The following is a 27207-nucleotide window of genomic DNA, read 5'->3' on the forward strand; positions in this document are numbered from 1 at the left end:
CCTTTTATGTCCATATATGACGATTTCTGTATCTGTCTGTCCTTGTCCCTTTTATGGAAAACCGGCAGAAAAAGACTTGCTCTCTTCATAAACTATTAAGGAAAACTCCTTAGACAGTGACAAAGAAAATAGTATTTATTTTATTTTAACATGCTCATAAAGTGCTCTGTGCTCAAAGTGAGGGGTGCAAAAAAGTAGCAAACGTTTCGGTCCAAGGACCTTCTTCAGTGCTATATGAGTGGATCAGACAGACAAGTTGCTCTCAAAGGGCTGAGGATAAAGGTCATCAAGGCCCACTACTCAAGGCCATCACCATGGCAATGGTGGGGCGTGGACATAACATTACAGAACAAAAAGGACCTAAGGTTACACAGCATTACACATGACATCATAATGTACATTGTACAGACCATTTCACATAAACATGTTAGCATTTTTTAAACTATTTTTCGAAAGATTCTTTTCAGGAAACATTACATCACAGAACATGGGCCATTCATTAAAGGGTTCCTATTCACCCGTTTCTTGGCTGTGTGTTTTCCACTTCCTGTCGGATTTCATTGGATATCATTAGTCATCTGACCGGTTTCATTGGATTTCATTGGATCAAAAGACAGGAAGTGGAACACTGAAAAGCCTAGGAAACAGGTGGATAGGTAGCACTGGAGGGACAGCTCTTCATTCATACCACCCGGGTTAACAGACTGTAAACGGAAAATCCATCTGGATTCAGTTTGAAGGAGTTTGGTGTCTAAATCACCACCTCTTCTGGATTTCTTTACTTGTTCTATAACTATAAATGACAGATCTGCTATGGAGTGACCGGCTTCCATAAAGTGTCTGGCAATAGGAGATTTAACGTCCTTGCGTCTGATGGCACTCATGTGTTCTATATAATACGTGTACGGATTGGTCAGGAGGTTTTGCCAACATACTGGAGATTACAATTACGGGAAATCATACATTGGAAGAACTACAATTTACAAATTGTCTGATGGTGTATTGTTTGTTGGTGACTACACTTTCAAATGTCTCCGTTATGCCCATGCAGTATATGGAGATCCCTGATGTCATCAGTATTCGTTGCTGTCCGGCAGAAACCAGCTAACTCCATTTTGACGCTTTTGCATTTCTTTCCATAAATCAGGGCCATTGAACACCCTTTACGTCTGTGTGTCGGTAAAAAAAAATTGAACCAATGAAAAGCGCTTCTGACAAAACCAGCTAACTCCATTGGATCCTCAAACTTTCTGCTAAACCAGCTAACTGGTTTTGCTGACTCCAGGCTCCACCCGCTTTTGACCTCCAACCTCATTGTGAGCTTGGAGGTTCATTCAGCTGTTCTTATCAATGATGAACAAAACCTCCTAACTCCACTTTTTTTCATTTCCTGAAAAATGAACATTTTGGAGTTAGCTGTTTTTGCTGGACAGCAGAGATATGGCCGGTGGTTCTGGGGAACTGGATCTCCATATGCAGTACCTACAGTATATATGGCATTGGCCATGCATATTGGTTGAATAATCTGATCCGACTGACTCAACGCCGGTCACCGCACTCCCTCAGGTCTTCGGCAACACATGCATCAGTTTTGCATATATAGTATCCACAAGTTTCCTAGGGAATTATGGGCATCACAATAGAATGAGCTTCTTTTGTGCTGAAATAAGCTCCATATCATTGAGACCAAAAAGTTACTAGAATTGATCTGCATGCACACTGCACATACAGTAAATGCACTACAAAGTAATTGGCTGTAGTGGTATTGGGTGTTTGTGTACCAAGGTAATCCACTGTTATTTCATCAGACGACCATTACACTGTCTAGACATTTCAATATTTAATGAGCATTCTAAGCCTTTTAAACGTCTAACTATTTAATGAGCAATTATGGTTCAAGGACATGCATTGACAAGCAACACAGATCATCTGATTTGGACACATAAGGGACTCCAAATGGTGTTTCTCAAAATGGATCATCACAAACTGTTCTGACAAGGTTGAGTATAACCGAAGTAACAGCAACAATTGGGAATACCTCAGGGTACTTTTTTGCCCCACACCCACCCTATTATGTTATTGCTAGGATCAGCCTTCTGTTCAACTTTGTAAATGAATGTCCATGCACCTCCAAAGAGACTACATACAACTATAGAACCAGGCTACAGAGAGATGTTATGTTATGTGTTCAAATCCCCTACAGAAGTACACTCTTCATATCAAAGTTGGTTTTGAAAGCCAACATGCAGAAGACATTGTGAGCACTGACCAACACCAAGAGGCAGAGAGGCTTGAATTTCAAAAAACAGTCTTTTATTTGCCGGAATTCAACAAAGCCGGGGGTCGGGTTAATGCAAAACAAACGTAAATCTTCTTCCCCAATGGGGCGTTTGAAACAGAGTCCTTTTTCCCCTGCTAGTATGAAACTCGGGAGGTTGCCTACAAGAGGAGAGACAACACTGATTAGAATACACCCAACTAACAACATCCATCTAAGAACAGTGGAGTGTGTTTGTAGCTTACCGCCCGACGCTGCTTTCCTCTCCCAGGAGTTTGAGCCTCTGACCGAGCAGGGTGGCTTCAGTTTTAAACCTGGCTGATCAGTACACATGTGTCGTCACTTGCTTGAGTAGACACACACCAGTCATCATTTCAGTCTGATTGAGGAGGTACCGGTGAATGTACCGCCCCTCAATCACCTGCTCAGGGTCAGAGAGCTCCACACTTACCTCTGGGAGGCCGCATGTCAGGGCGAGCCCACAGTGACACTCCACAACATCCTGTCACAAAGGTCCTGTCACACGGACTCTGACTGTGTGTTGCGCCCCTGTCATTTTGTCTAGGTATCTTATGCTTTGTTTAGATAGGAATACAGAGACAGGAACCCAAGGGCAGAGAGAGGGAATACATGTGAGACATGATGGGACTGGGATTCAACTCACAAGGATTTTATTGCACTCACTCATACAGGTACAGCCTCCATGTCCCACCTTCTTGATAACACTTGCATGTCAAACATTAACCACAGTTGAAATATGCATTTTTAATTATTTTGTTCAGATAATAGCCTACTGTATATATCTTGTTATATCATACATTTGTCTCCTCAGTGGGTTGACCAATTGATTTGAACTTATTGTATGAAGGAAGTGAGGAAGCTTATTCTTCACTTATTAGCATTTCTGTGAACTCTCACTCAATTAAGAGTGTTGTGGGTGGAGATGACTCAAGCTGGGAGCAGTGCCAGGGTTGATTGATCCGCAGATGTTTCCAGTTGTGCTCTCCTCTTTATAGTAGCATGCTGTATGGTCCATGAGTCTAGAGGGTGTAAGTGGTTAAGCCTACTTATCAGAATAACAGACAGTTTATTTCAAAGTTTTTTTCTTTTTCTTTATATAATTTTTTTCCCTTGACCATTGACAAGCATTACGTTCTACCGCTAGCATCTTTTCCTGCAACCCTGTTACTGCAATTAGAGTAACATGGTTGGTTGCCCGACAATAACAGGGTTACATGTTATTAAAGGTGCCTCGGGGCAGACCTCCAGGCCAGGCAGGGCTGGATTAACACCTCTCAGTGCCCCTGGGCACTGGAACTGCAATGGGCCCCCCCCCCCCTCATGTCCCTCTTTTGTCAAATTCAATGTTTTGTTTCAATTCAATAAATACAATAACAGATTTATTGTTTGAAGGTGAGGTCTTACTAGTGTAGCTTTGTAAAAAATATATAAATATATATTTATCAAGCATTTTGACACCATACAATATATTTTGTAATATTGACTTTGTAGTAGTATTTTGATGTGCATTTTTTTGTATGTTTATAGATATTTGCCATATATACTTTAATACGTATATGTTCTTTTCTGTTTTTAAAATTTTCATGTTATATTTCATGTTTTGTCAAAACTGAATGTGTTGATCATAAATTTACATTTTGTAATATTGAATTGAAACTGATTTAGGAATGGAATGCCATCCCACAAATTGTATATCGTATACTGGATTATCTACACACTACACAGGGCGTACTGTAACCAGAGATAACCGACATAACTGCTACAGTATTCTTTAACAGGTATGGCTTTCCTATTCTGTTTGTCTCTCATGGTGTTTCATGATTAAAAATACAGCAAGTCCAAAGGCTTGGCTATCCATAGACATGAAATGTGAGGCAGCTTGTATTATGTTACAGAACAAGTGCTTTATTTTCATACCATAATGTAGCTGCAGTGATATTTAACATCTGTACAAATGCATAAAAGACAAAATGGAGACAATGCCATTAAAAGACACACAAAAAATGTACAAAGTTATGCAGGCTAAAACGGTTTCATCGATTCATTACACATAAACAAAATGACAATGAATTTAAGCGCTGAAATGAGCCTCGACATACTAGGATGAAAGGCAGCAAGTGCTATGCAAACATTATTTACAAAACATGTACCACACATTTACTCCCTTCTCAAAGAAAGGTGGTTGCATTACATGTACAAGATTACAGAATTAATGACATTCTATACAATATTTATAGTTTTTTTTTATATTTAAAATGATACAATTATAATGTCATTAACTTGTAGGAATTGTTCTCCCCCTCATGCAAACCCACACAAACACACTCGTACTGTGCACTCTCACCCATCCTGTACATCTGCCGGTATACAGCAGACAAAGGACAAACTAGGTCCACTGATCAAACAAAATGAAACTTGAGAATGTCCTGTCTAAAGCCAAATCCATGCTACGTCGTGCAACACATTCGTACGGCGTAGTATAAATTGGGCTATAAGTCTAAAACGGTAAACTCCTCCCAGTGATTCCAGTTGAAGGTACTTTGAGGTCCAAGCTTTGCAGGAGGTTAAATTGGAATGGTCCAATAACACAATAACAAACAACCAAAAACTGAAAAACAAGGCAAGTTTTAGCATATTACAGGGTGGTTATAAGAAAGCCCTTTGTAAGAGAATACAGAACATTTTTGCATTCTCCCAGTAACACGTACTGTTCACACACACCACACAAAACTGGACAAAACCATGATGGGATCCATTCAAAGGAACAGAGCGTTTCTCGTTCACACATGATGTAAGCTACCTTTGCCAGAATTGCCACCAACAAAACTGAAACTTTGGATTTTGTTTAGGTTTAAAAAAGAAATGGAGGGGGTGGGGGGTATGCCTACATGCTAATACAAAAGTATAGATTTAAAGCTGCAGGGTACATTTACTGAGATGCCACCATACAATCAGATTTAAGGCTGCAATCCATAACTTCATTTTGTGACTAAAACTACATTTTAACCAAAGTGTCTTAATACAATGCGGTGGGGGGTAGAGGTGGTCTCACTGATATTCTATTGAGAGACACTCAAAATTCAGCGCACGTTCACGCATGACACTAAAATCTAAAATGCAGACACATTGCCTGCAAATCTTTATATCTGAACAGGGATAGATTTCAACTTTAAAAGAGAGCGTCATCTAAATGACCCCCAAAAATTACAAGAGCTCCGAGCTCACCTTTATCGTAGCATTGAGGAAAAAAGCACAATGCACATTAGGCACACTCCACGAAGCCAGAGACCGACCGACAGACAGACAGACAGACAGACAGTGTCTCACTGGTGTCCGAACAGGGAAATGGAGGCGAGGGGGGTGGAGATCGCTGAGAATTCCTCAGGCCTTGATAATATGGCTATTTTTTACCCTCTGCTGCGACAGAGGACAAAGTGCATAGTCAGCATCGCTTCTTCACGCCTACACAGTAAAATCCACAGTGTTAGACCCTCACCCTTAGTGTTGGACGCTTACAGGGGTCCATTTGGTTCCATTTTACACCTCCAAGAGTCAAATGAACACGGAGGATTTTACTGTGCACTATAAAACACAGTGCTCCGTGGTCATGCTGAAAAACATTCTTGTGCCCATAGGAAGGAAGGAGGGGTGAGATTCTTGTACAACAACATAAAGGGACAATATTAAAGCGCCAGTGCTGGAAATACTCGGTTACAGATAAGCTGTCGGGGGAAGGGGGGGATGGGAGAGAGGGAGGGAACCAGCATGGGCCAGGCTGATTGGAAAGAGAGAAAGAGCCAGAGAGGCAGAGAGAGATATGGGAGAGAGAGAGAACCATTGATGACAAGGTCAGAGGTCAGATGCAAAAGGAACATTTTCTCTCCTCAGTCAACTGGTTTTCAACCTCTACATGCAGCAGAAATCCCTGACAAAGCCGCAAACGGTTTAATAATGTAACAAAACAAAACAAAAACTGTTGCTTACACCGAGTCAGTGAAAAGCAATTAGTTAAAGGCAGAACCGCTTGAAGGAAAACCCACGATAATTAATATTAAAAAAAAAAAGATAGACAGTCGCTTTGCATATAGTTTGCTAACAAATGATTTCGAAGAGAGATTCAGGCACGTTGTGACACTCGGAAAGCATTAGGCAATTATCTGCACCTCTTTAGAAAGAGCGGAACACTACGCCAGTTGGTTCAGAACCTCATTCCTGTTCATGCTGACAAAAATGTTCATGTCAAATAGACAAACAAAATAGATCACGCTTCAAATCAACTCTTTGGCTTTGTTCAGACTGCTTGCAAATCTGATTTGTTCCCCAAATACGATCTTTAGGACTGAGCTCACAATGCTCACACAGGTGAAGCTGAGAAAAATCAGTTTCCATGTGTTGTTGTTTTTTTTGCTGTTCAGACTTGATACAAAACAATTTGATTCCAATTCTGAATAGGCCAATAAAACAGATTTGGGCTCCCAGTGTGAACATAGCCTTACAGACTTTAAGTCCCTTCCCCTTCCTGATTCCATTCACTCAACCTGACTGTGGGAGACAGAAGGCAGAACAAAACCCACACAAACTCAGACACACACATAAAAGCACGCGCACGCGTGCACACAGCCACACACGCGCACGGACACACACGCACGCACGCACGCACGCACGCACGGACACACACACACACTGCTGGGAATTTATATTCATTTGGAATTTGCCACTGAATCCAAACAAAACCTGGATCCTTAGACGCAGTTATCACACATAAAAGAGGCATCGTTCTTTTAAAGCTTCAAATTGGTCCTGGAGAGCGGAGGGAGTGAGGCTGGACTCCCGAGCTGCCTCACTAGTATCACAGTGTAGAGTTAGACAAAGCCGGAACAAAAGAGCGTGTGTCCCCGTTTGAGACCAGACCCACTGGCTTGGCCAGACTGATCTTATCTTAGGGCGGACACATGCACACGCACATGCACACACGCGTGCACACACGCACGCGCACACACAAATACACACACATGCATGCACGATCAATACTGGGATGTATTGCTTCAATTTGAACAAAATGGTATTTTCAGTATCACGCACACACACACACACACACACACACACACACACACACACACACACACACACACACACACACACACACACACACACACACACACACACACACACACACACACACACACACACACACACACACACACACACACACACACACACATACACACACACAAGTGTGAGTCCAAACACTCTGAACACCATTGTAGGGACAAGGTTTAACAGTCGTATGCCTTTCTAGGAAAAATACCAGCTTCTTTACTTCTTTAAAAACTAACATGGCAACAGTTTGACTTGGTTTGGGTACGCAACTGAAAGGCAGTAACATCACACACAGACAGAGACACTTGTCTGTGAATCTAACAGTATTCTGTGACTCCAGATCAGACATGTTCTCTAAAACATCATTTGCACAAAGAGGGATGGGGGCGTCACAGAGGTGACGCGCCCACAATCCGAGTCCCTTTCCCTTTGCGGCGCCGTGCGTACCGCGGCCCCCGGCTTTAATTGGTACCATAAGTTCCATAACACAACGACCAAACCAAAAGAATTAGCTCACTGCGTTAATGCTGTGTTTTTTCTGCAAATCTCCCTTTAAGCTAATAAGGTACAAATAAAAAAGAAAACATATAAAATAAACAAACAAACTGACAACCACGTTGACGAAAAACGGGAGAATGTTAAGGAGTTAATAAGATTCTATAAAAATACATTGCTACTGTAAAAAGAGGAGCCTTGCTGGGCTTGAGAGGTTTGTCTTGATGGGGTGGTGATGGGTGGTCCTGAATGCGGGAGGCAGCATGTATGGCTGTACTGATAGGTGGAGGGGAGGGTTTAGAGGGCCTATGGGGGCTTCTCGAGGCTTTAGTCCACTGGTTCTCAAGGTGGGGGTCCTTTGGGTTCCGTGAGGGGCTCCAAATGGACCCTTACGGGTCTATAACTCTGAGAGCGTGCAAATGGAAGCCAAATGGACCCGTAAGGGGTCCATTTGGCTTCCGTTTGTACGCTCTCAGAGTTACGGGGGTCCTTGAAATGAAGCAAAGTTTTGAGAACCACTTCTTTTAGTCTCTTTCTCTCTCTGCTCTCTCTTTAGTGGATGGGGTTAATGTCTGTGCGGTGGTTGGACTGTCCGTGGACGCTGCTGCCCCCTACTGTGGTGGTGGAGGTGGTGATGGTGTTGTGCTGAATGACTTGCTGCTGGGAGCACGCTGGTGGGGCCGGACTGCCCGCCGGACTGCTCTCTGGACCTGTGGGGAGGAACAGGACAGCAGACACTTCAGTGAGGATGGAGGACGCGCGTGTGTGTGCATGTGTGTGTGTGTGTGTGTGTGTGTGTGTGTGTGTGTGTGTGTGTGTGTGTGTGTGTGTGTGTGTGTGTGGGAGGTGGGAGTCCCGCGGGGGAAATTCAGTTTCAGCTTCACCAAGTTGATGGCTGCTCAAATGGTCATGATGAGTGCTCGGGGCAGTTAGGGGTTAAGTGTCTTACTCTGTGTGGAGTTTGTTTGCATGTTCTCCCCGTGTCTCCTAGGGTAGGTACCCTCACAAAAACATGCAGTAATCCTGGTCACTATACTGCCTCCCCCTGGTCAGCCAGGGCGCCTGATGGAGGGGAAAGGAACTGGTTGGAATAACGTGTTCCTTCCACACGCTACGTCCAACGGGGGAAACTCCCCCCTGTCGGATGATAAGAAGCGGTCTGCTTGCTCCTCATGCATTGAAGGAGGCATGATCTTCAGCTTGGGCTCTCCCTAGGCTAGCAGAGGGAGAGTAGCGCCCAGCATTACATAGGCAATTGGCACTGGGTGAAAAAATATGGGTTACAAAATCATGGAATAAAAAATGTAAGCAAAAAAAAAAGTGACTTCCTCAGATGCACTTGGACTCATAGCCAGGGCTGGCATGTGAACCGGGGACCTTCATTTTCCCAGACGGCCTCTCAGCTCTGGCAGCCCTTATAGGTGAATGTTGGTTAAGATCATGTGTTTGTGTTCGTGAACAGGTAATAATACTAGGATAGAAGGATAGTAGAATTAAAAACAAATCAAGCGATCAAAAAAAGACAGAATATGTTTCTGGTCCACACACACTAGAGAAAGGGCCGTTTGTATGATTAGCATCTGTGTGTGTGTGTGTGTGTGTGTGTGTGTGTGTGTGTGTGTGTGTGTGTGTGTGTGTGTGTGTGTGTGTGTGTGTGTGTGTGTGTGTGTGTGTGTGTGTGTGTGTGTGTGTGTGTGTGTGTGTGTGTGTGAGAACCCTCAAATTTTCCCATACTGCTCATGGCAGATCAAAAATGTCTTAACAAAATGAAACACACACACATGCACATACACACACGCACGCAAAACCTGTTATCATTAAGACACAACTTTATTAAACACAAAAATATACATGATATAAAAACACTTTCAACATCTTATAGAAAATGTGTGGTCGTACATTTAATAATAATAATAGATCAGACTTTTATAGCGCTATGTCTAGAACGCTGAATTTACAGTCATACCACCTCACCTGTCTTCCCCCAACAGCCCTTAAGTGCATAACGCATAAAGTAGAAAAAGGAAAAAAAAAAGAAAAGAAAAGATGAATCATAAAAAACTCCATAAACATCCCTGACGACTCGGGACCCATTGGCAGTGACATCTGTACACAGGAGGGACTCATCAATGTTAAAGTCTCTCCCCGCGCCCCGCCTGAGAGTCTCCTCCCGTGCGTCGCTATAAAAGACCCATTCAGCCCGGGGAGTGAGCCTGCTTTTTCCTGCGCTCCAAGCCGCACAGGGAGGCGCCGCCCTCTCGCCCTTAATTACATGGAAATGTCACTCGTATCCATATCAGAGGGGGTGGGGCTCTGATGTCATGCTGCTGCTGCTGTGCCGCTGTGCCCAGGCACAGTAATCAGTGGGATCCTGGGGCGTCCCCGGGACTTTGGACGCCGTCGGTCGGCCTCGGACTCTGACGTCTTTCTCCTGCAGAGCGTCTGTCGGCGGTCCTCCGTGGTACAGTACAGTACAGTACACCCCCACCCCCACCCCCACCCCCACACACACACACTCCCATGGAAAAACAGGGCTCATAGGGAGGAGTGGGATGGGGTTCAGACTAGCGACGGGACTTCTCACAGTCCAGGCCTGCCGCCCCCGCGGCCGTTAAACAAGTCAGAGGTTTACAGTAAGTCCAGGGTGGTCCGGGGCGGCGTGGGGACCGTACATCAAGAGGCAACAGGGTTGCAGAGAGCCTGAACACTGTGGGACCTCAGCAGTTCATGGGGGGGAGTGAGGAGGGGATTCGAGAGGATTGCCGATTGTCCATCAGCGGGGCTTCAGCGTCCCAGAGAGCTACCGAGTGCCTCTGCAACATTGTAAAGGGAGGGGATGGCGAGTGACAAACCAGAGCTGGGTTTCAGACCCCTGGGCATGGTGGCTGGGGGCTGAGCCCATGCGGTAAAGCGATGCAGCGCCCCGGCTCAGCCACCAGAGTGCCCCGTTCACAGCAGTGTCATCTGTCATGTGAGGACAAGGCACACAGGTGAAGCTGTTTTGGGTGTAGAGGTTTGTGTGTTTGTACTGCATGTGTGACAGCTACTCACTGAGGTAACCTTGGGACTCTTTCTGCATAGTGGTGATAGGACAGTCCTTGTGGGTGAGAAGGAGCTGTTTGAGCTGGGTCACCTCGTTCTTTAACATGGTCACTTCATTCTGAAACACAGCAGCGCACACTAGTTATTATACTTTAACAACCATAATGAACATATTTATAAATAATACATACAAACTATATAATATGTAATTAATAATTACTGATGCCCCCCCGTCTCTTGGCTCTTTATTCTGTACTTTATTATAATTTTTTGAGGCAATTGCTTTATTAATTTACATGTATTCATTTTACAGTGTGGCAGTGGTTGTAGTTGGTCTACCTGCTCTTCTATTGAGACATTTAGATCATGTCCTCATGGTAGGACCAATACTGGTTGACAAGTGGTATTGCATGAAGGGTCAAAATGCCATACAGAAGAAGATATTTTGGTGGTGGCGGGTTCGAATCCCGGATAAACATGAAAGGATTGACACAGAGAGCTGCTTTAAGGTCAGAGACGAGGAAGACAAGCTGTTTAACATGTCTCCAGCCGGAATCAAATTATGTGGTCGCCGCACTATCCAGTAAGACCACAGGAGCTTTGGCTTTGAGCTTTGTTGTCCTGGCTTTGATGTTGTTGATCTAGGTATTGAAGCTTATTCTACTGTGTTGTTTTAAGTTGCTCAGAATAAGAGCATCGGGTAAGTAGCTATAATGCCATGGAAATAAACTGACTACAGTACAGCTCTTGTGTGAATTCACTTTCACAGGAACCTCACTACGCACATTCCTGTTCCAAGTAGGTTTATGACAGCTGCCTGCCAACTTTGCACAAGAGGGGAGAGATAACAGACGAGATTATAATCTAAAGTAGGATATAGTTCATCTATCAAGCCTCGCTTTGTTCCACCAGTACAAAATGCCATTCATGTAAATGCTACAGCATAAATGCCTCCGGAATCAAAACAAAGCCATTGTGCAGACTTCGGAAACACCTGCACCTGTCTCGATTCAATTTTCTCACGACTTTTCGTTCAATGAAATTAAAGCGGATGTCCATTTGGAATGGAAACGACATGGTTTCCCGTCAGTGGAGATAGCGGTCACTATGCGGTGACCGCTATCTCCGCTATATAGCGGTGTTCTACTGTACCTGAAGCTGCATGTTGGTCTGGGTGAGTTCCTCTGCCTTCTTCTCCAGCGACATCACCCACACTTTCCTCTTCTGGCGGCACCTGGTGGCCGCCGCCCGGTTGCGCTCCAGGAACTTCCGTCGGCGTTCGTCCGGGTCCTCGTCGACCACCCGCCGCCGCCGGCCGCCACTGGGGGGCGGAGACTGCAGCGTCTGCGTGGGCTGCATCTGCTGGGCGGCAGGGGACATCTGAAACCCAAGGGAGAAGAGGAGGAGGACATCAAGGTCAGTTTTTCTACAGTGCTTCTCTGAACGGACCGCGGCACGTCTGACACTGTTTACTAGACATGCCACGACTCAGACGGGCCTGCTGGCTGGCAGCCAAGCCACCTGTCTACTGTCACCGCTGCACCGTCTCCCGGCCCTCCCCCTCGACACATGCACCTATATATTACCTCCCGCGGCTATTCCCTGTCTGGCAACGTCCCTAAAAACAACATCTGGTCGTGACACGCGTCCTGTAAGGCCCGTTCCGTGGGGCGTCAGGAATGACTGACTGCCTGACTGACTGATTGGAAACCTGACTGACTGGGCTGATTCACTGGACGAGCCGCCTTGTTAAAGAGGTGTCGCAGAGGCGAGCTTTTTCCACCGCCCACTTCCACTCAGACTAACACCGGTGGACGCAGTCAAACGGGCCCGCCGCTAACTACGCGCGCCCACTGACTGATCTTGACATAAACTTGGCAAGGTCAGCTGTTTTCAGCCTTCCAATCATTACCATTTTTATGAGGACCACGGAAAATACAAGGCTCTTTGATGGCCGCTGTGTATACAGCCCGAGTGTTGTTTTAATGTCTTAATGGTACGTTTGGAGCATAAATCCCGTTTCTCGATGACTTGGGAGTCCTTCATCTAATATGTATGGCATCGCTGAGGATGTCAGCCGCTGACGACGTGAGGACGAAGGGGATTCGGATCTTGATGTCCTTTACGTTGCGGGGGCAACGTCTCTGAATACACAGAAAAAAACAACACAAGCTCTGTCTATATTCATAGCTCATACATTACACGGATACTTAGCTAAGGCTGTCTGTCTGTCATCGTGACTTGCTCTTGTAAACCTTTCGCCTGTCTGAGACACCTGGAGCACATTGCGACCACGTAACTGCAGCTTGGCAGTGTGGAAGGGCGTGGGGGCATTAGTTTCCAACAGCCAGTCCCTGAGAATCCTTCATAACGCACACTTTACAGCATCTCTGTGACCCCTTCCACCTACCACCTGCCTCTGACTCTGACCTGTGGCTGACCAACCTCAAGAAAGAGGGAATATAAAATGACCCTTGTGAAAGGCTGCCAGGAAACTACTTGGCAAGCATGGGGCCACAGTGAAGGAAAAATGTGTTTGACCTGTGCTTTACAGTGAATGTGAAACATAATTTAAGCTTACTTTTACACTGTAACCACTAATAGCTGTTTGTACAAAAAAACGTGTTTGCTCAATAGGGCCCTCTAAAGCAGGGCCTTGATCCAGTCATGGTCCATTAGTGTGTGATCTCCTGGCCAGCGGATTTTCACAGCGCTGGTCAGACCCGAACACTGCCACTCTCATGGCAGGTGTCCATAGGGCTGTCACGATCATGACATTTTAGTTGACGATTAATTGTCATGCGATCAATGATTTAATTTGGCATTGAACATTGGAACAATAAAAAAATACATTTCTGTTTGCCTTTTAGGCTTTGTACCAGCTCAGTGGCCTTAGTGGTTAGATGGTCCTGAGACTGGTAGGCCGGGTCATACCAAAAACTCAGAAAAATTGCACCCAGCGCCTCCTTGTACATCAAGCTGCCTCACGCTACAGAAACAGGAGAAACAGGAGGCCCTATGGGCCTCATGTCTCGGCAAGGCTTACTAACTCTAGGCTTTGTAAACAAAAGTTGCACAGGGAAGATATGATAAATCTTACAATAAATGTATATTACAAATAAATGACAGACAATGGCTGGTACCAGTAATGAAAATAAATAATGTACTATGGTCAAAACAACAAAATATATTCATGGAAATAGTCGCTCTACAAGCTTGTAGATTTGCTATTTCCGCTATTTTTGAAAATGTTTGACAATTTATGAACGATCTTCAACAGATGAATTCATTCAGATGAATGGAAACGATTCTGTCATTTTTGCTATCCTAAATAGTTGCGATCAGGTGATTATGTAAGACGTGTGAAAGCCCTAGGTGTCCACGGCTCACCTGTGAACCCGAGTGCATGTGGTGGTGCGGTGAGGTCTGGTGCGGGTGCCCCGGGTGGAGGTGGGGGTTGTGGGAGTTGTGGTGCTGGTTGTGCCCCTGCTGTGGGTGGTGGTGCCCGCTCTGGCCGTGGGTCTGGCCGTGGTGGGGGTGGTGCCCGTGGTGCTGGTAGGCGTGGGGCGGGGCCTGTAGGTGCTGGTGCGGGTGCGAGTGCATGTGATGGTGGGACCCCTGCTCCTGTCGCGACGACATCATCTCCATCATGTGACCCATGGAGTTCATGTTGCCGTTGGCGATGGCGCCCGGGTGGTGCGCGAGTGCGGCCTTCAGCCTCTGTGGAGACAAAACATGCATTATTAGGCCATGGATCCCATTTGTTAAAATGTGCATCCCTGAGACCCCAACACTGTATGATTGGGGTCCCATCAGTGTTAACTTAACTCTGAGAGTGTACAAATGGTGGGTCCATTTGGTTCCATTTGTACACAGTCTCTGAGTGTGTACAATTGTGTACAAACAGACACGTACAGGTCCATTTGGTTCCTATCAATCATTTTCCTGGGGACTCCCTGGAACCCCCTCAAGGACCCCTGGACCCCACTTTGAGAACCACTGTATTACAGCTGTTAGCCGCGTCCACTGGGGGGCTCCCTTGCGGCTCAACTGCTCGGTTTGCATAGAGCTACACAGTACTACATAATGGGTTTGAATCCGGTTTGTGACCCATATTGCGAGTCGCCCCGCTCTTCCCCCCCCCCTGCTATCCTTCACTGTCCTGTACAATCAAGTTGAAATGCCCTAAAAACAATCTTTAGGAATGAAACATCATTCACAAGGTGAGGCACAGGTTGGTACATTTTTTCCATCCATCAGTATGCTGACAGATGTGTTGACTGTCAGGAGAGGCACAGCTCCATAAATCTACATGTCAACACAACAGATCATAGTCACTTAGCATGTCCTCTGTCTCTCCTTCACTCCACTCATTCTTTTTCTGCCTCTCCCTTCCTTCATTGTGACAGCTCTACCCCCCCCCCCCCCCCCACCCCCTCTCTCTTTCTCCCTTTCAGTTTCTCTCATCCCCTCTCTCCCGTTCTCATTTATATTTCGACATTTTGCCAACAGTCTTATCCACGGCGGCTTGAGCGAGTCGTTAGCGTCTTGCTCAAGGACACTTTGAAAGGACATGTGTCCGTTATTAATGGACACATCATTCACCCGTTGTGGAAACCATCTTCATGACCTTTACGGGGCAATAATAATAATAATACCATGTTTAGCCAATTGACTAAGGTATACTTTAAATTACTGCAGACCATTTTCCATGATTTATGTCATTTTGAGGAAGCCATTGGATTCTGTTCATTTCAGTACAGTATGGAAATCAACATGCAGAGACTTGAAACTTGCTTGAAATATGTCGACCAACACACTAAATATAATTTTGCGGTTAATTTCTGTCAAGTTTTAATCAATTTTACACACAATTTGATTTGAAATTGCCACAAATTGTCTCTGACGAAAATATCGATTTACAAATGAACTATGAACAAATGAAACATCCACGACTTACAAACTGTGCTTGGTTTATTATTCATTGTTATTGAGGCAAGTTTTAAAGACTCTGTTAGTGTTAAGTGAGTTAAATGTCGACTAATGTAAAATCAATGTCACTGTGAATGCAATGACATGCATTGACACCGTCATGGTCCTTTAATAATGATGACGGTCATAATAATATAAATAATGAAGTCCAGACAGAGAAAAGTCTAGACAGAGAGAACAACAACAGGTGAACAGCGTGGCTCCAGCCATGAGACCACCCAGCCACCTCCCCGTCAGGTGAATATCTCCTGTGTGTATACTGTATGTGTGTGTGTGTGTGTGTGTGTGTGTGTGTGTGTGTGTGTGTGTGTGTGTGTGCGTGCGTGCGTGCGTGCGTGCGTGCGTGCGTGTGCTCACGCGTGTGTGCGTGCACGCGCGTCTGTGTGTCTCTCCAGCAGGTCTGCGTGGACCTGTGCCCAGGAGAGGAGCCCAGTCGTCGGGCTGTGAGAGCCTCGGTGCTGCTCTTCCACCTGTCAGCGCAGCGGGAAAGTTTGTTGCTTTAGAACGTGTGGTCCACTTAAGACGAGCCAGGGAGGGGAGGGGCAGCGAGACACGAGCACACCTTGAGACAGCATGGGGAGGGCAGAGCAAAGAGACGCTGTCTCAAGGAGAGCTTGTGTTCTCTTACTGTACGTGTTTACTACGTCCAACTTTCCTCAGGGGTCTGCGCTTCTAGACGTGACTTAAAGACAACCCCGGGAGTGGAAAACCAAAGGGAAAAGTCATACTCCAAACACCACAAACTGCCAGAATCTGTCTGTCTTTGGACTTCGATCTGTTGGCGTTAAGATGTCATAAAAAAGACAAGTCTGTCCCTTTTCATTTCACCCGGCATTTCACCTCTCAAGAGTGCTATTCGGCGCGTCCTGTGACAAGCTTCAGGAATAGCGCTCTTGAGAGAGTGCTGAATCGGCAAGGATGACTTATATATGCTGGGATGATTAATGCAAAGTCAGGATTGTTTAGTAAGAAGCGTGTACGCGAATAAAACCAAGACTATCATTGTGTAAATGCATTATTCTGATTCGCAGATGCGCGTTATGATTTTATTCCCATAGGTGCGCTGTGGTTTTGAGGTGCGATTTCTGGTCGTTTTATAATTAGACGGCGGTCGTGAAGAGAGACCCAACTGCACCACTAGAAGAAACGCATTCAATTCATTCATTTCACATGTGTAGTTTTCCACCGTCCTTCTCAGTGATGTGTTCTGTTAATACTGTATGTCCTTGGTGGTGTTTGATAGCTTATTTATTGTCTCTTAGTTATCGGATTTTAAAATGTGACACTGTGAAGACAAAGGGAAATTTCCACACGCGTGGCCAATAAAGTTTCTATTCTATTCTATTAGCTATCTCATCTCGGAGCTCCCCCCATTCCCTCCCCAGCTGCTGTCAGTCGGCCCGGGGGCCAAGTCCTGGGCTCCATATCTTTTAACAACCTTCACATTCATGATTCCCATAGGGAACGGCAGCCAGCTGGCCTGGATCACAACGCTACGCTGAGACCAGAGCACGGCACATCAGCCTCGCTCTCCTCTCTCCTTCCCCCTCTCTCCTTCCCAGCTCTCTTCCCTTTTATCCTCTCCTCCGCTCCTCTCCTCTCTCCCAGCCTCCTTCAGAGAGGAGCTGTCTACCATGACGGATGAGCCACGCTCCGCTGGATCATTAAAGAAATGTGAAAGTTAAAGAAAAAAACAACACGCACTAAAAGCTATTTGATATCCGAAATGCTTTTAAGTCCAATAGGCCATTTGTCTTCACTAGTACTTCCATTTATAGAGGAGCCTGTATCTACTGATACAGAGAGACGCTGAGCGTGAAACCAGCAGGGTCGAAACCATCGCCCTGTCGAGCCTGTTTTGACAGCGAGGAGTTTCTGCCTCTCTTACCGGGGGAATACCGTACACACGGTGTGACTCCTGCGTCAGGTATACCAGACACAGACACTCGAGTCAGGAGTCGGAAACGTTTCTCGTTTTCCCAGGTGAGAAGAATGCAACCAAATTACACTCCTCTTGCCGCTATGTTGATAAACAGTTCAACGCCCCCTATCAACCCTCACCGTCTGTACTTCAACTATCTGGTCTAGTCATACGCACTCTTTTAACCTTGGAAGTCCTCTACCCACAGCCTCAGTAGCACATCTCAGTGGGTGTCCTCTGTGACCTGTGAGTGGAGGGGTTAACATACCACAGACAGAGGACGCAGACAACTGCCTGCCTCCAAGCTGCAGCTGTCCACATCAGTGGTTAAATGAAGGCACAGCGAGGAGGACTCCACACACAAGTTTTCACACCGTGAACTTGTGAGACGCTTTCCAAAATAACCAAAAAAAAGTAGCTGATCTACAAGCTCACAACATTGTAAGCTTGAATATTTTCGCCACGCCAATCAACAAAATCTAAAATAGGGCTTAAGTAGTCAAGCCGTGTGTATCTGTCTGGTGTTAGTGTCTTTCTAAATAGGTCTTTTGTCTTGTACTGTATATACTGTATTTGCAGTGTGTATACATGGTTAATACAGTATCTATGTTTAGAATACTACCCCGGTGTTATGCAAGATTGCAAAATCATATTAAAAGACCATTATGGCTGCATGTTGTCTGGTGTGTGTGTGTGTGTGTGTGTGTGTGTGTGTGTGTGTGTGTGTGTGTGTGTGTGTGTGTGTGTGTGTGTGTGTGTGTGTGTGTGTGTGTGTGTGTGTGTGTGTGTGTGTGTGTGTGTGTGTGTGTGAGTATGTGTGTGTGTGTGTGTGTGTGTGTGTGTGTGTGTGTTCGTTAGTTTTAAATCATATTTTGTGTATCTGTCAGTTTGGACCAGAATACCATGAACCACGATAATAGAAACATTTAAACAACTTAAGCCCTGTATGCTTCGTTGTTTGACGAATGTCAAAAATAGACAATCTATAAGCTAATACTGTAGCAATATTTGACATACATTGACAAGTCCAAAATAGTGACACCAGGCTATAAGTGGTTAAAATATAAACATGCTACTAACCCTAACCCTGCAAGTTCATTCCCAGGATATCCAAGCAATATTCGGCGGTGCTGACAAGTGCCATCCTCCATGTGTGCCTATAGGACGACATGCGAGGCTGACAGACAGACAGACGGCCCCACAGACAAACACCTTCCCTTCAGCCTACGGCATGTCAGTCAACACCGGGCCGCGGGGGCCCCGCCCTCCTCTGATAGAGAAAGCCAATCAGGTTCCTACAGCTGTGTGCTTATCTCCCGCCACTCAATCACAGCAGGAAATCTCCCCAACGTTCCCACAAAGCACAGCGAGAGGCCGGAGGAATGCGCCGCCTTTCCCCCCACCCCCCGTCTACCTCCGTCCCTCCGTCTGTCTGTGGTGCTCTCTGCTTTGCCAGTCAGCACCCCCCCCCTCCCCACACACACACACACACACACACACACACACACACACACACACACACACACACACACACACACACACACACACACACACACACACTCACTAATGTTCTCCTAGTATGGGTAAGACGTCCAGGGCAGGGGGGGGAGGGGGGGTTGATGGTGGCTGAGGCTAGAGCTCGCTGGCTTCCTGCCAACCAGCCGTCAGGGGAATAGGACAAGGAGGGCAGAGAGAGGAGGTGCTATGGGGTTGGGGGGGGGTAGGGGATAGATGGTTTATCCTCTCTGCACACACACACGCGCGCACACACACACACACACACACACACACACACACACACGCACACACACACGCACACACACGCACACACCACAAACACCAGCCCGGGACAGCGGCTTCTCATTTATCAGTGTCTGTGAGAGGCGTCCAGCTGGCAGGGCCCCCCTACTATCTGTTTATTAATTGAATTAGCCTGCTTCAGACGAGGAGCCCACAGTGTGTCAAAGCCCAGAGGCAGGTCAGAGAGCCTGGGGCCCTGGCGAAGAAGAGGGCCCGTGACACTGACAGTCATAAACAACATAGTACAGTGTAATAGAGCCAGGGGCCACAGCCGCTTCACATGGCTAGACGGAGAGATGTAAGATAGAGCAACAAACATTACTGAGCTGAATGTGATGCAACACCGGAGTGCACTGTAAGCCCTACTGCTGAACCACACAGGAAAAATAACAGTGGATACCAAAACGGAGAAGGAAAGGAAGAAGACAGTGGATAAACATAAGAACAAAGGATTCATTAACTACATGAACCCTGGCATCCCTATTCTGGGGTGAACCTATGGCAAGAATCGCTGATCTACAAGCTCACAATGGGTCGCAACACGATGCGTTGTGAGCTTGAAACTTGGCTATTTCCGTCAAAGACATTTGGTGTAGAGGGGAAAAAGGAACGGACCAAGTATACTGTATACTGTATACAGCGCTGGGGGACACCAGACAACAAACTATTTACAGTAGGGCTTAACTGGATAAATGAATCCCTAGTCGTATCCAAACAATATGACATCACAAACTATAGTTAGCATGATACACATCTAAAGACAGGGTGTTAACAGGGCAATAAAAGACAGAAAGAGAGAAAGTGGAATTCTTACCGTGATACGAGCTTATTCCTGAGGCTAAGGGTCTCTGGACAAACTACAAGCCCATCTGTAGCGCCGACACACCTCGACTCAGCTCAGCTCAGCTGAGCTCGGGCCAAAAACGTCTTTAAGTCTGCGTGTCCAGAACCACAGTGACGCAATTGGGGCACGTCGAACGGCGCGCTGACGAGCGGCCTGTGATTCCCCAAACACCTTCATCAGGAGCACTAATGCCTCTTTAACACCCGGGTGTCTTTCTTTCCCCCCAGACTGGGCTGCTCAACGCCAAGGCCTAACCACCACCTGCATCAACCTCTAATAACACACACACACAAACACACACACACACACACACACACAGACACACGAGCACACACAAATAATACACACACATGTGCATTTCTCCAGCGGCAACTTGTAGGCCACAGAAAACAGTCATTAGAGAGCTGCAGGTGTGTGCTGTTGCGGTGGCCCATGAGCAGAGAGTCTGTCTGTCTGTCTGTCTGTCCTGTGGTGCGACCGTCTGCACCGCAGGGGATATATCCAGTCTGTCTGAGACAGGGAACAACACAGTACCACCAGCTCACAGACTGGGAACAACACAGTACCACCAGCTCACAGACTGGGAACAACACAGTACCACCAGCTCACAGACTGGGAACAACACCAGTACAACCAGTTGACAGACTGGGAACAACACCTGTACAACAACACCAGTACAACCACTCACAGACTGGGAACAACACCAGTACAAGTTTACAGGTTGTAGAAAGTGAGTCACCTGCATTGACGACAATTATAGTTGAACGTTTTCAAAATAATTCAGACATTTTCAAAAATGTCAATTATTATTTTTGTTATTTCAAAACGTTTAAACATACCGAAAACAGCAGATCTACAAGCTCACCGCGTGTCGCATCACGTTGCGTAGATCCGGTGGCTATTTTCACTATTCGACGTATAACAAAGTATATAGGGCTTAAGTGGTTAAGAACACTCAAATCATCCACCAGGGAAGAAAAATCTATAAACTCGCTAGCCCTGTATATAAATATCTGAAACCATCTGCATTTCGTGCTTGCGGTTTATTCGTTCTATTAGTGCACTGAGGCTGGCGCACAATCCTATTGATTTTCCATTGTTAAAAAAAGAAAGAAAAGAAACACCCGCCGTCCTGATCCGGGCAGTTTTTCGCCCAGAGGGGAAACTATCGTCTCCTCTCGCGACCTTTGCTCCCTGACCCCTCCGCTCCCTTCCCTCTCTGTTCTCCAGCGCCTCCTCCTTCTCACCCATGCCTGGTTTTCGGGGAGGGTGAACCAGGTGATCTCCCATTAACGATATTTATTAACGGACGCTTCCTCTCTGACATGAGTATGGGGGGAGGGGGCGGGGGCGGGGGCACTGACGGATGTTCCTGCGAGCGCTCGGGGCCACATCCTCAGAACACACTCGGGTTTCTCACTGGCCAGGATGACTTCATATCAATTAACCCTGGGAGGAGGGAGGAAGAGAAAGAGATAGAGAGAAAAAGAAAGAGAGACGGGGTAGAGAGCGGGGGAGCAGGTACAAAAGGGAAAGGAGTCCACCACGCCCGCCTCAGGATGGGTAAATCAAACCCGATGAGGTCAGGGTGAGGCACTTTTATTCCCCTTAAAAGTGGAGCAAGTGGGCTATCAGGGGACCCGAGGCCCCGCTGGCGCCTTGCCGCAGTTTAGGGAAGATTTAGCCGGTCTGAGGAGTCGCAGCAGCGGAGCACTAAATGATCAGTTCAATTGTTTTTATATCATCATAATGCATTTCTGTATTGCAACGCCATATGATGGAGAGAGGGAGAGAGATAGAAAGAGAGTGAGAGAGAGAGAGAGGTGCGACAGAGGTCGCTTTATGCTTACTGTTGGTCACGTACTACATGGCTGAGACCCTGGGTCACCACAGCTTTAAATGTTGAATAAAATGTTTTAATTAATCCTCCCTTCACATGAAAGAGCACATTTAAACCCTACTGTATATACTTAGAGGACTGGGATCCCCCAGGGCTGTTTACTTGACCTGTAAATGTTTTCCCTCTACACCAAATCTCTTTGCTGAAAACAGATACAAGCTTGTAGATCAGCTATTGTCACCGAATGTTCACCCCAGAACAGGGTTGCCAGGGTTCATGTGGTTAAAGTTGCAGTCCAAGCTATAGCTGCAGCTTCAGCATTTTGCTACCGTTAAGCAAGCCAGGCACGTTTCAATGGTCATGTGCAATACCTTATGTGCAGAGTTTTTCTAATGGGATAATAAATCAATACTGCAACTTTCCTGGCAATCGTGTTCGTGGGTCTTGCCGCCCCCTCACTCCCCAGACCCTAAACCCAGCATGGGTTCACCATATGCAGCTGAGAGCAGCCTGTGCATTAACAGGATCTACGTTCTTGCTTGATATTTATTTCACACACTGACTCCACCAGTACAACTCATCGTCATCCCACCATCACTCCACAAGCTTTAATGGTCACTCCTCTACTACATCTACTAGTCTCTCTATCCCTCTACTAGTCTCTCCACAGCTCTACTCGTCTCTCAAGCAGTGTCTCTACAGCTCTGCCAGTCTCTCTACCGCTCTAGTAGTCTTTCTTCCGCTCTAGTAGTCTCTCTACCTCATAGCAGTGTCTATACAGCTCTGCTAGTCTCTCTACCGCTCTGGTAGTCTCTCTACTGCTCTGCTAGTCTTTCTACCACTCTAGTGGTCTCTCTACCCCATAGCAGTGTCTATACCAGGGCTACTCAACTTAAGATGGCTCAGGGGCCACTCAGCAAAATACCAAAAGTCCAAGGGCCGTAAGCTAAAAATGTCAGTCTATTTTGGATTTTACGATTTTGTAACATACTACATATTGTTATTGTTATAAGAAAATGTCCATTTTTACATCATATTCTTTTCACTGTACCTGTTTATTTTGTGTGTATGTCCAGTGGCGTCAGTTCAGCAAAAGCTAATGTATGGCAAGGTTAGGGTTGCCAACTCCCAGAGATTGATATAAGGGACACCTATCCTGGGCACGCGGCAAAACCGCACGGCCGAAAATTCTTTGGTGGTCAAACCCCCCAAAACCCCCGAAATGCATAGAAAACTATGCATTATACCTATACCTAACACAATACAAACATAATGGTCTTACACCTGCATTAGGCTACTATTCATGTTTTTTTTTTATAATTATTTTTTGGAGCCAAGGTATGGCACCTGCCCTACCTTGCCATACCCAATTGACGCCCCTGTGAATGTCTGTTTGTTTTTGGAAAAAAAGGAAGCAACCCATATATTTAAACGGAAATGAATATTTTTATCCTGTGCTTCACAATAAAAAAAACTTGAAAAAAAAAACTCCATAGCTCTAGTAGTAACTCCATAGCTCTAGTAGTAACCCCATAGCTCTACTAGTCTATCTGTAGCTCTACTAGTCTCTCCACTAGCTCTCTCTCTCTACAGCTCTAGTCACTCCACTAGCTCTACTAGTCTCTCTACAGTTATAGTCACTCCATAGCTCTAGTCTCTCTACAGCTCTAGTCACTCCACTAGCTCTACTAGTCTCTCTACAGTTATAGTCACTCCACTAGCTCTACTTGTGTCTCTACAGTTATAGTCACTCCACTAGCTCTACTTGTCTCTCTACAGTTATAGTCACTCCACTAGCTCTACTTGTCTCTCTACAGTTATAGTCACTCCACTAGCTCTACTTGTGTCTCTACAGTTATAGTCACTCCACTAGCTCTACTTGTGTCTCTACAGTTATAGTCACTCCACTAGCTCTACTTGTCTCTCTACAGTTATAGTCACTCCACTAGCTATACTAGTCTCTCTACAGTTATAGTCACTCCACTAGCTATACTAGTCTCTACCACCACCAGTTTTTCAAGTCTCCCTACAGGTGTACAAGACACTCCACAAGACACTCCACTCCTGCATGCTGTACACTTTATCTCTCTCTGTCCCCTAAAAAAAACTCTGTGCCCCCTGTTACTCTACTTTATTAGATTCCCCTCGCCCAGAGAGGCAGTAACAGCCCCTCCTTCCATCTCTTCCCTGTTCCTCCACCAGCACACCTCCCACCACCCTGCCGTGCCTCGCCAAGACTGTTAAACTGATTTCCTCAGGGAGTAGACGGGCAGACAGTCTGAAGGGAGCTCTAGGCTGGGCTCTCTCTCTCTCTCTCTCTCTCTCTCTCTCTCTCTCTCTCTCTCTCTCTCTCTCTCTCTCTCTCTCTCTCTCTCTCTCTCTCTCTCTCTCTCTCTCTCTCTCTCTCTCTCTCTCTCTCTCTCTCTCTGTGAATTATCTACAGCATATACGTAGTAAGTATGTATACAGATACATACTATCACTGTGTCTTTATAGTATAATAGTTTTGACAGTGTGCTAGAAATACATGTACTAGCATTTTGCACTAACAAGATACATATGACTGACAGACATCATCGACCTGCAACTTAGGAACTAACACCAATTTCAAATTTGAAAGGTAGAGTGAAAACAGTTTGCAAAAATGTCATTCTGACACTTATTTATATTAAACATTTCTTAGATGTTTATTCTACATTGAGGTGGCAGAGATGACCGTCCATAAAATGAGATTAATTTACTTTTTTTTATATAATGTTAGACCTCCCCCTTTCGCAATGTATCTGTACCACAAGAGTGTTCATTAAATATGGACATGCCCGACACCAGCGCAAATCACTGAGTACTGAAATCTGAACACGCTGATCTTTGTGGTCCAACGCATCGTCAGTGCGATACTGCTGTCAATGCTGGGCAAGCTGCTTGTTACTAATAATCATGAATCATTATATATAATTAACCACTTAAACCCTATTTATTGTTGATCGTATTCCCAAGGACTCTATAATAGGCACCCTATGTTTTGCTTACAGTATATACGTTTGCTGAATATAGTCGAACGTTAGCCCCAGAATAGGGAAGCCAGGTTTCAACTGGTTGCTAATTATATATGGTATAATATAAAATTGTGACACTGGGGGCTTATATAGAGTCTTTATGTCTTTATTACATATATTGCTCTACATCAAGTGACCAGTTGCTTTGTTCCCTCTACAGTGTTCAGCTGTACCAAAGTGCAATACTCGGTAGCCCTGTATATTTCCCTGTAAATATGTTTCTAAGTTCTGGCACCAGCACTCCTATTAGTGCAACCAACCAGACTCTCACAGAGACCATGTGCTGTTGTATAAAAGCTGTATAAAAGTCACCTATTCCCTAGTTTCTATTTTCAATTTCTTACCTTCTTATTTTTTATTCCTTGTTAACTTCTAACACTTTTATAATCTTGTTGTGTTTATGTCCAAGGTGTTCCATGTGAGCAACCCGACCAAGTCGAATTCCTCGCATGTGAAAGCGTGCTGGGCCAATAAAATGATTGTGGTTCTGACACGGCCAGGGCCAGACGCCCAACTGGTGCCGAGAGGAGCCAAGGCAGCGTGGGGCGCAGGGAGATACACACACCCACTGAGGAGCAAGCTCCAAGGCATGCGCTCATACTCCTGGCAGGCAGGCTCTCTCTCTCTCTATTTCTCTCTCTCTCTCTCTCTCTCTCTCTCTCTCTCTCTCTCTCTCCCTCCCTCCCACACTGTCAACTTAATGGATGGGCCTCCGACTGCAGACTGCATATCCCCACTGTTTCCTCTTGTAAAGCCCCTTGCTCCGGAGAAGCATACACATGCTTATCAGCAGCGCACCCACCACCTCAACCAGCCATACAGGGAAGGCCTCTGAGAGAGCAGGCAGGAAGGAAAGAGAGAGAGAGAGAGAGAGAGAGAGAGAGAGAGAGAGAGAGAGAGAGAGAGAGAGAGAGAGAGAGAGGGGGGAGAGAAAGAGATAGAGACGAGAGCGAGAGCGAGAGAGAGAGAGCGAGAGAGAGAGAGAGAGGGGGGGAGAGAAAGAGATAGAGAGACTAGAGAAAGAGAGGGAGAGAGAGAGAGAGAGAAGCAGATAGAGAAAGAGAGAGAGAGAGAGAAGCAGATAGAGAAAGAGTTAGAGAGAGAGACAGAGTTGGAAAATTAGAAAAAAGTGTCTTAAGAGAGAAAGGCTGTAAGAGAGAGACAGAGAGATGGTAAATACTAACATATGTCTTTGACCAGTGCCATTAAAAACAATGAGACTGAAGCTCTCCTGACAGCCTCTCCTGTGTATTATCACACGGCTGTTTCTGACCAGCGAACTAACGGCTGTACCTTTGTTTTGGTTTTGTTTACAGATGGTTATACAGATGCTTAAAACAACAGACTTCTAAAAACTGTGTATTTAGTAAAGGCGCAGTAACAGGACTCCGGTCAAACAGCCTCCTCTCAGTATTTTGTCTCTCCATAAATTGTAATCCAGTGTGCTTATGAAAACAAGATAGGTCCAGTCTTTGTTTGGCCTCTGTAATTGTGTTATAATGGTGTTTTTGTTCGGAATGCATCCGTCCTGTCGGTCCATATGAGGACTCATTATGTCAAGTATTATTCAAGCCGTGTTTATGACTGACCTCAAACGAATTATTAGTAACGGGTGAAAAACATTCACACACATGAGATGCATAGTGTACTACTATGTGCCAAAAAGGCATGACAGATGCGCATGCCGTTTGTAAATACAGAAGTTTGTTTGAATGTGTTGTTATGAACCCTCGTGTCCCTATTCTGGGGTGAGCATTCAGCAAAAATAGCTATCTACTATCTATATCTACAAGCGTTGTGATGCACTGTGAGAGATTG

The 27207-nt window shown here is 45.6% G+C and overlaps 1 protein-coding gene across 6 annotated transcripts in view; it reads right to left on the reverse strand.

Moving 5' to 3' along the window:
- Positions 1-8381: 8381 nt before the first annotated feature.
- Positions 8382-27207, reverse strand: part of creb5b (cAMP responsive element binding protein 5b) — an 83128-nt gene continuing 64302 nt past the window's right edge. For 5 of the 6 annotated variants that reach the window (XM_084052826.1, XM_084052825.1, XM_084052824.1 and 2 more), the window contains 4 exons: positions 14327-14656; positions 12089-12316; positions 10946-11054; positions 8382-8604 (listed from right to left, as the gene is read on the reverse strand). In XM_084052826.1, the coding sequence (XP_083908952.1) occupies positions 8447-8604; positions 10946-11054; positions 12089-12316; positions 14327-14656 (825 nt within the window). In that variant the 3' untranslated portion in view covers positions 8382-8446. Of the gene's footprint in view, positions 8605-9868; positions 11055-12088; positions 12317-14326; positions 14657-27207 lie in introns of all 6 variants that reach the window. The other variant, XR_014600475.1, reaches the window with a different exon arrangement.

Source organism: Gymnoscopelus microlampas (genome assembly GCF_963454915.1).
Source record: "Gymnoscopelus microlampas genome assembly, chromosome: 3".
Taxonomy (NCBI): Eukaryota; Metazoa; Chordata; class Actinopteri; order Myctophiformes; family Myctophidae; genus Gymnoscopelus; species Gymnoscopelus microlampas.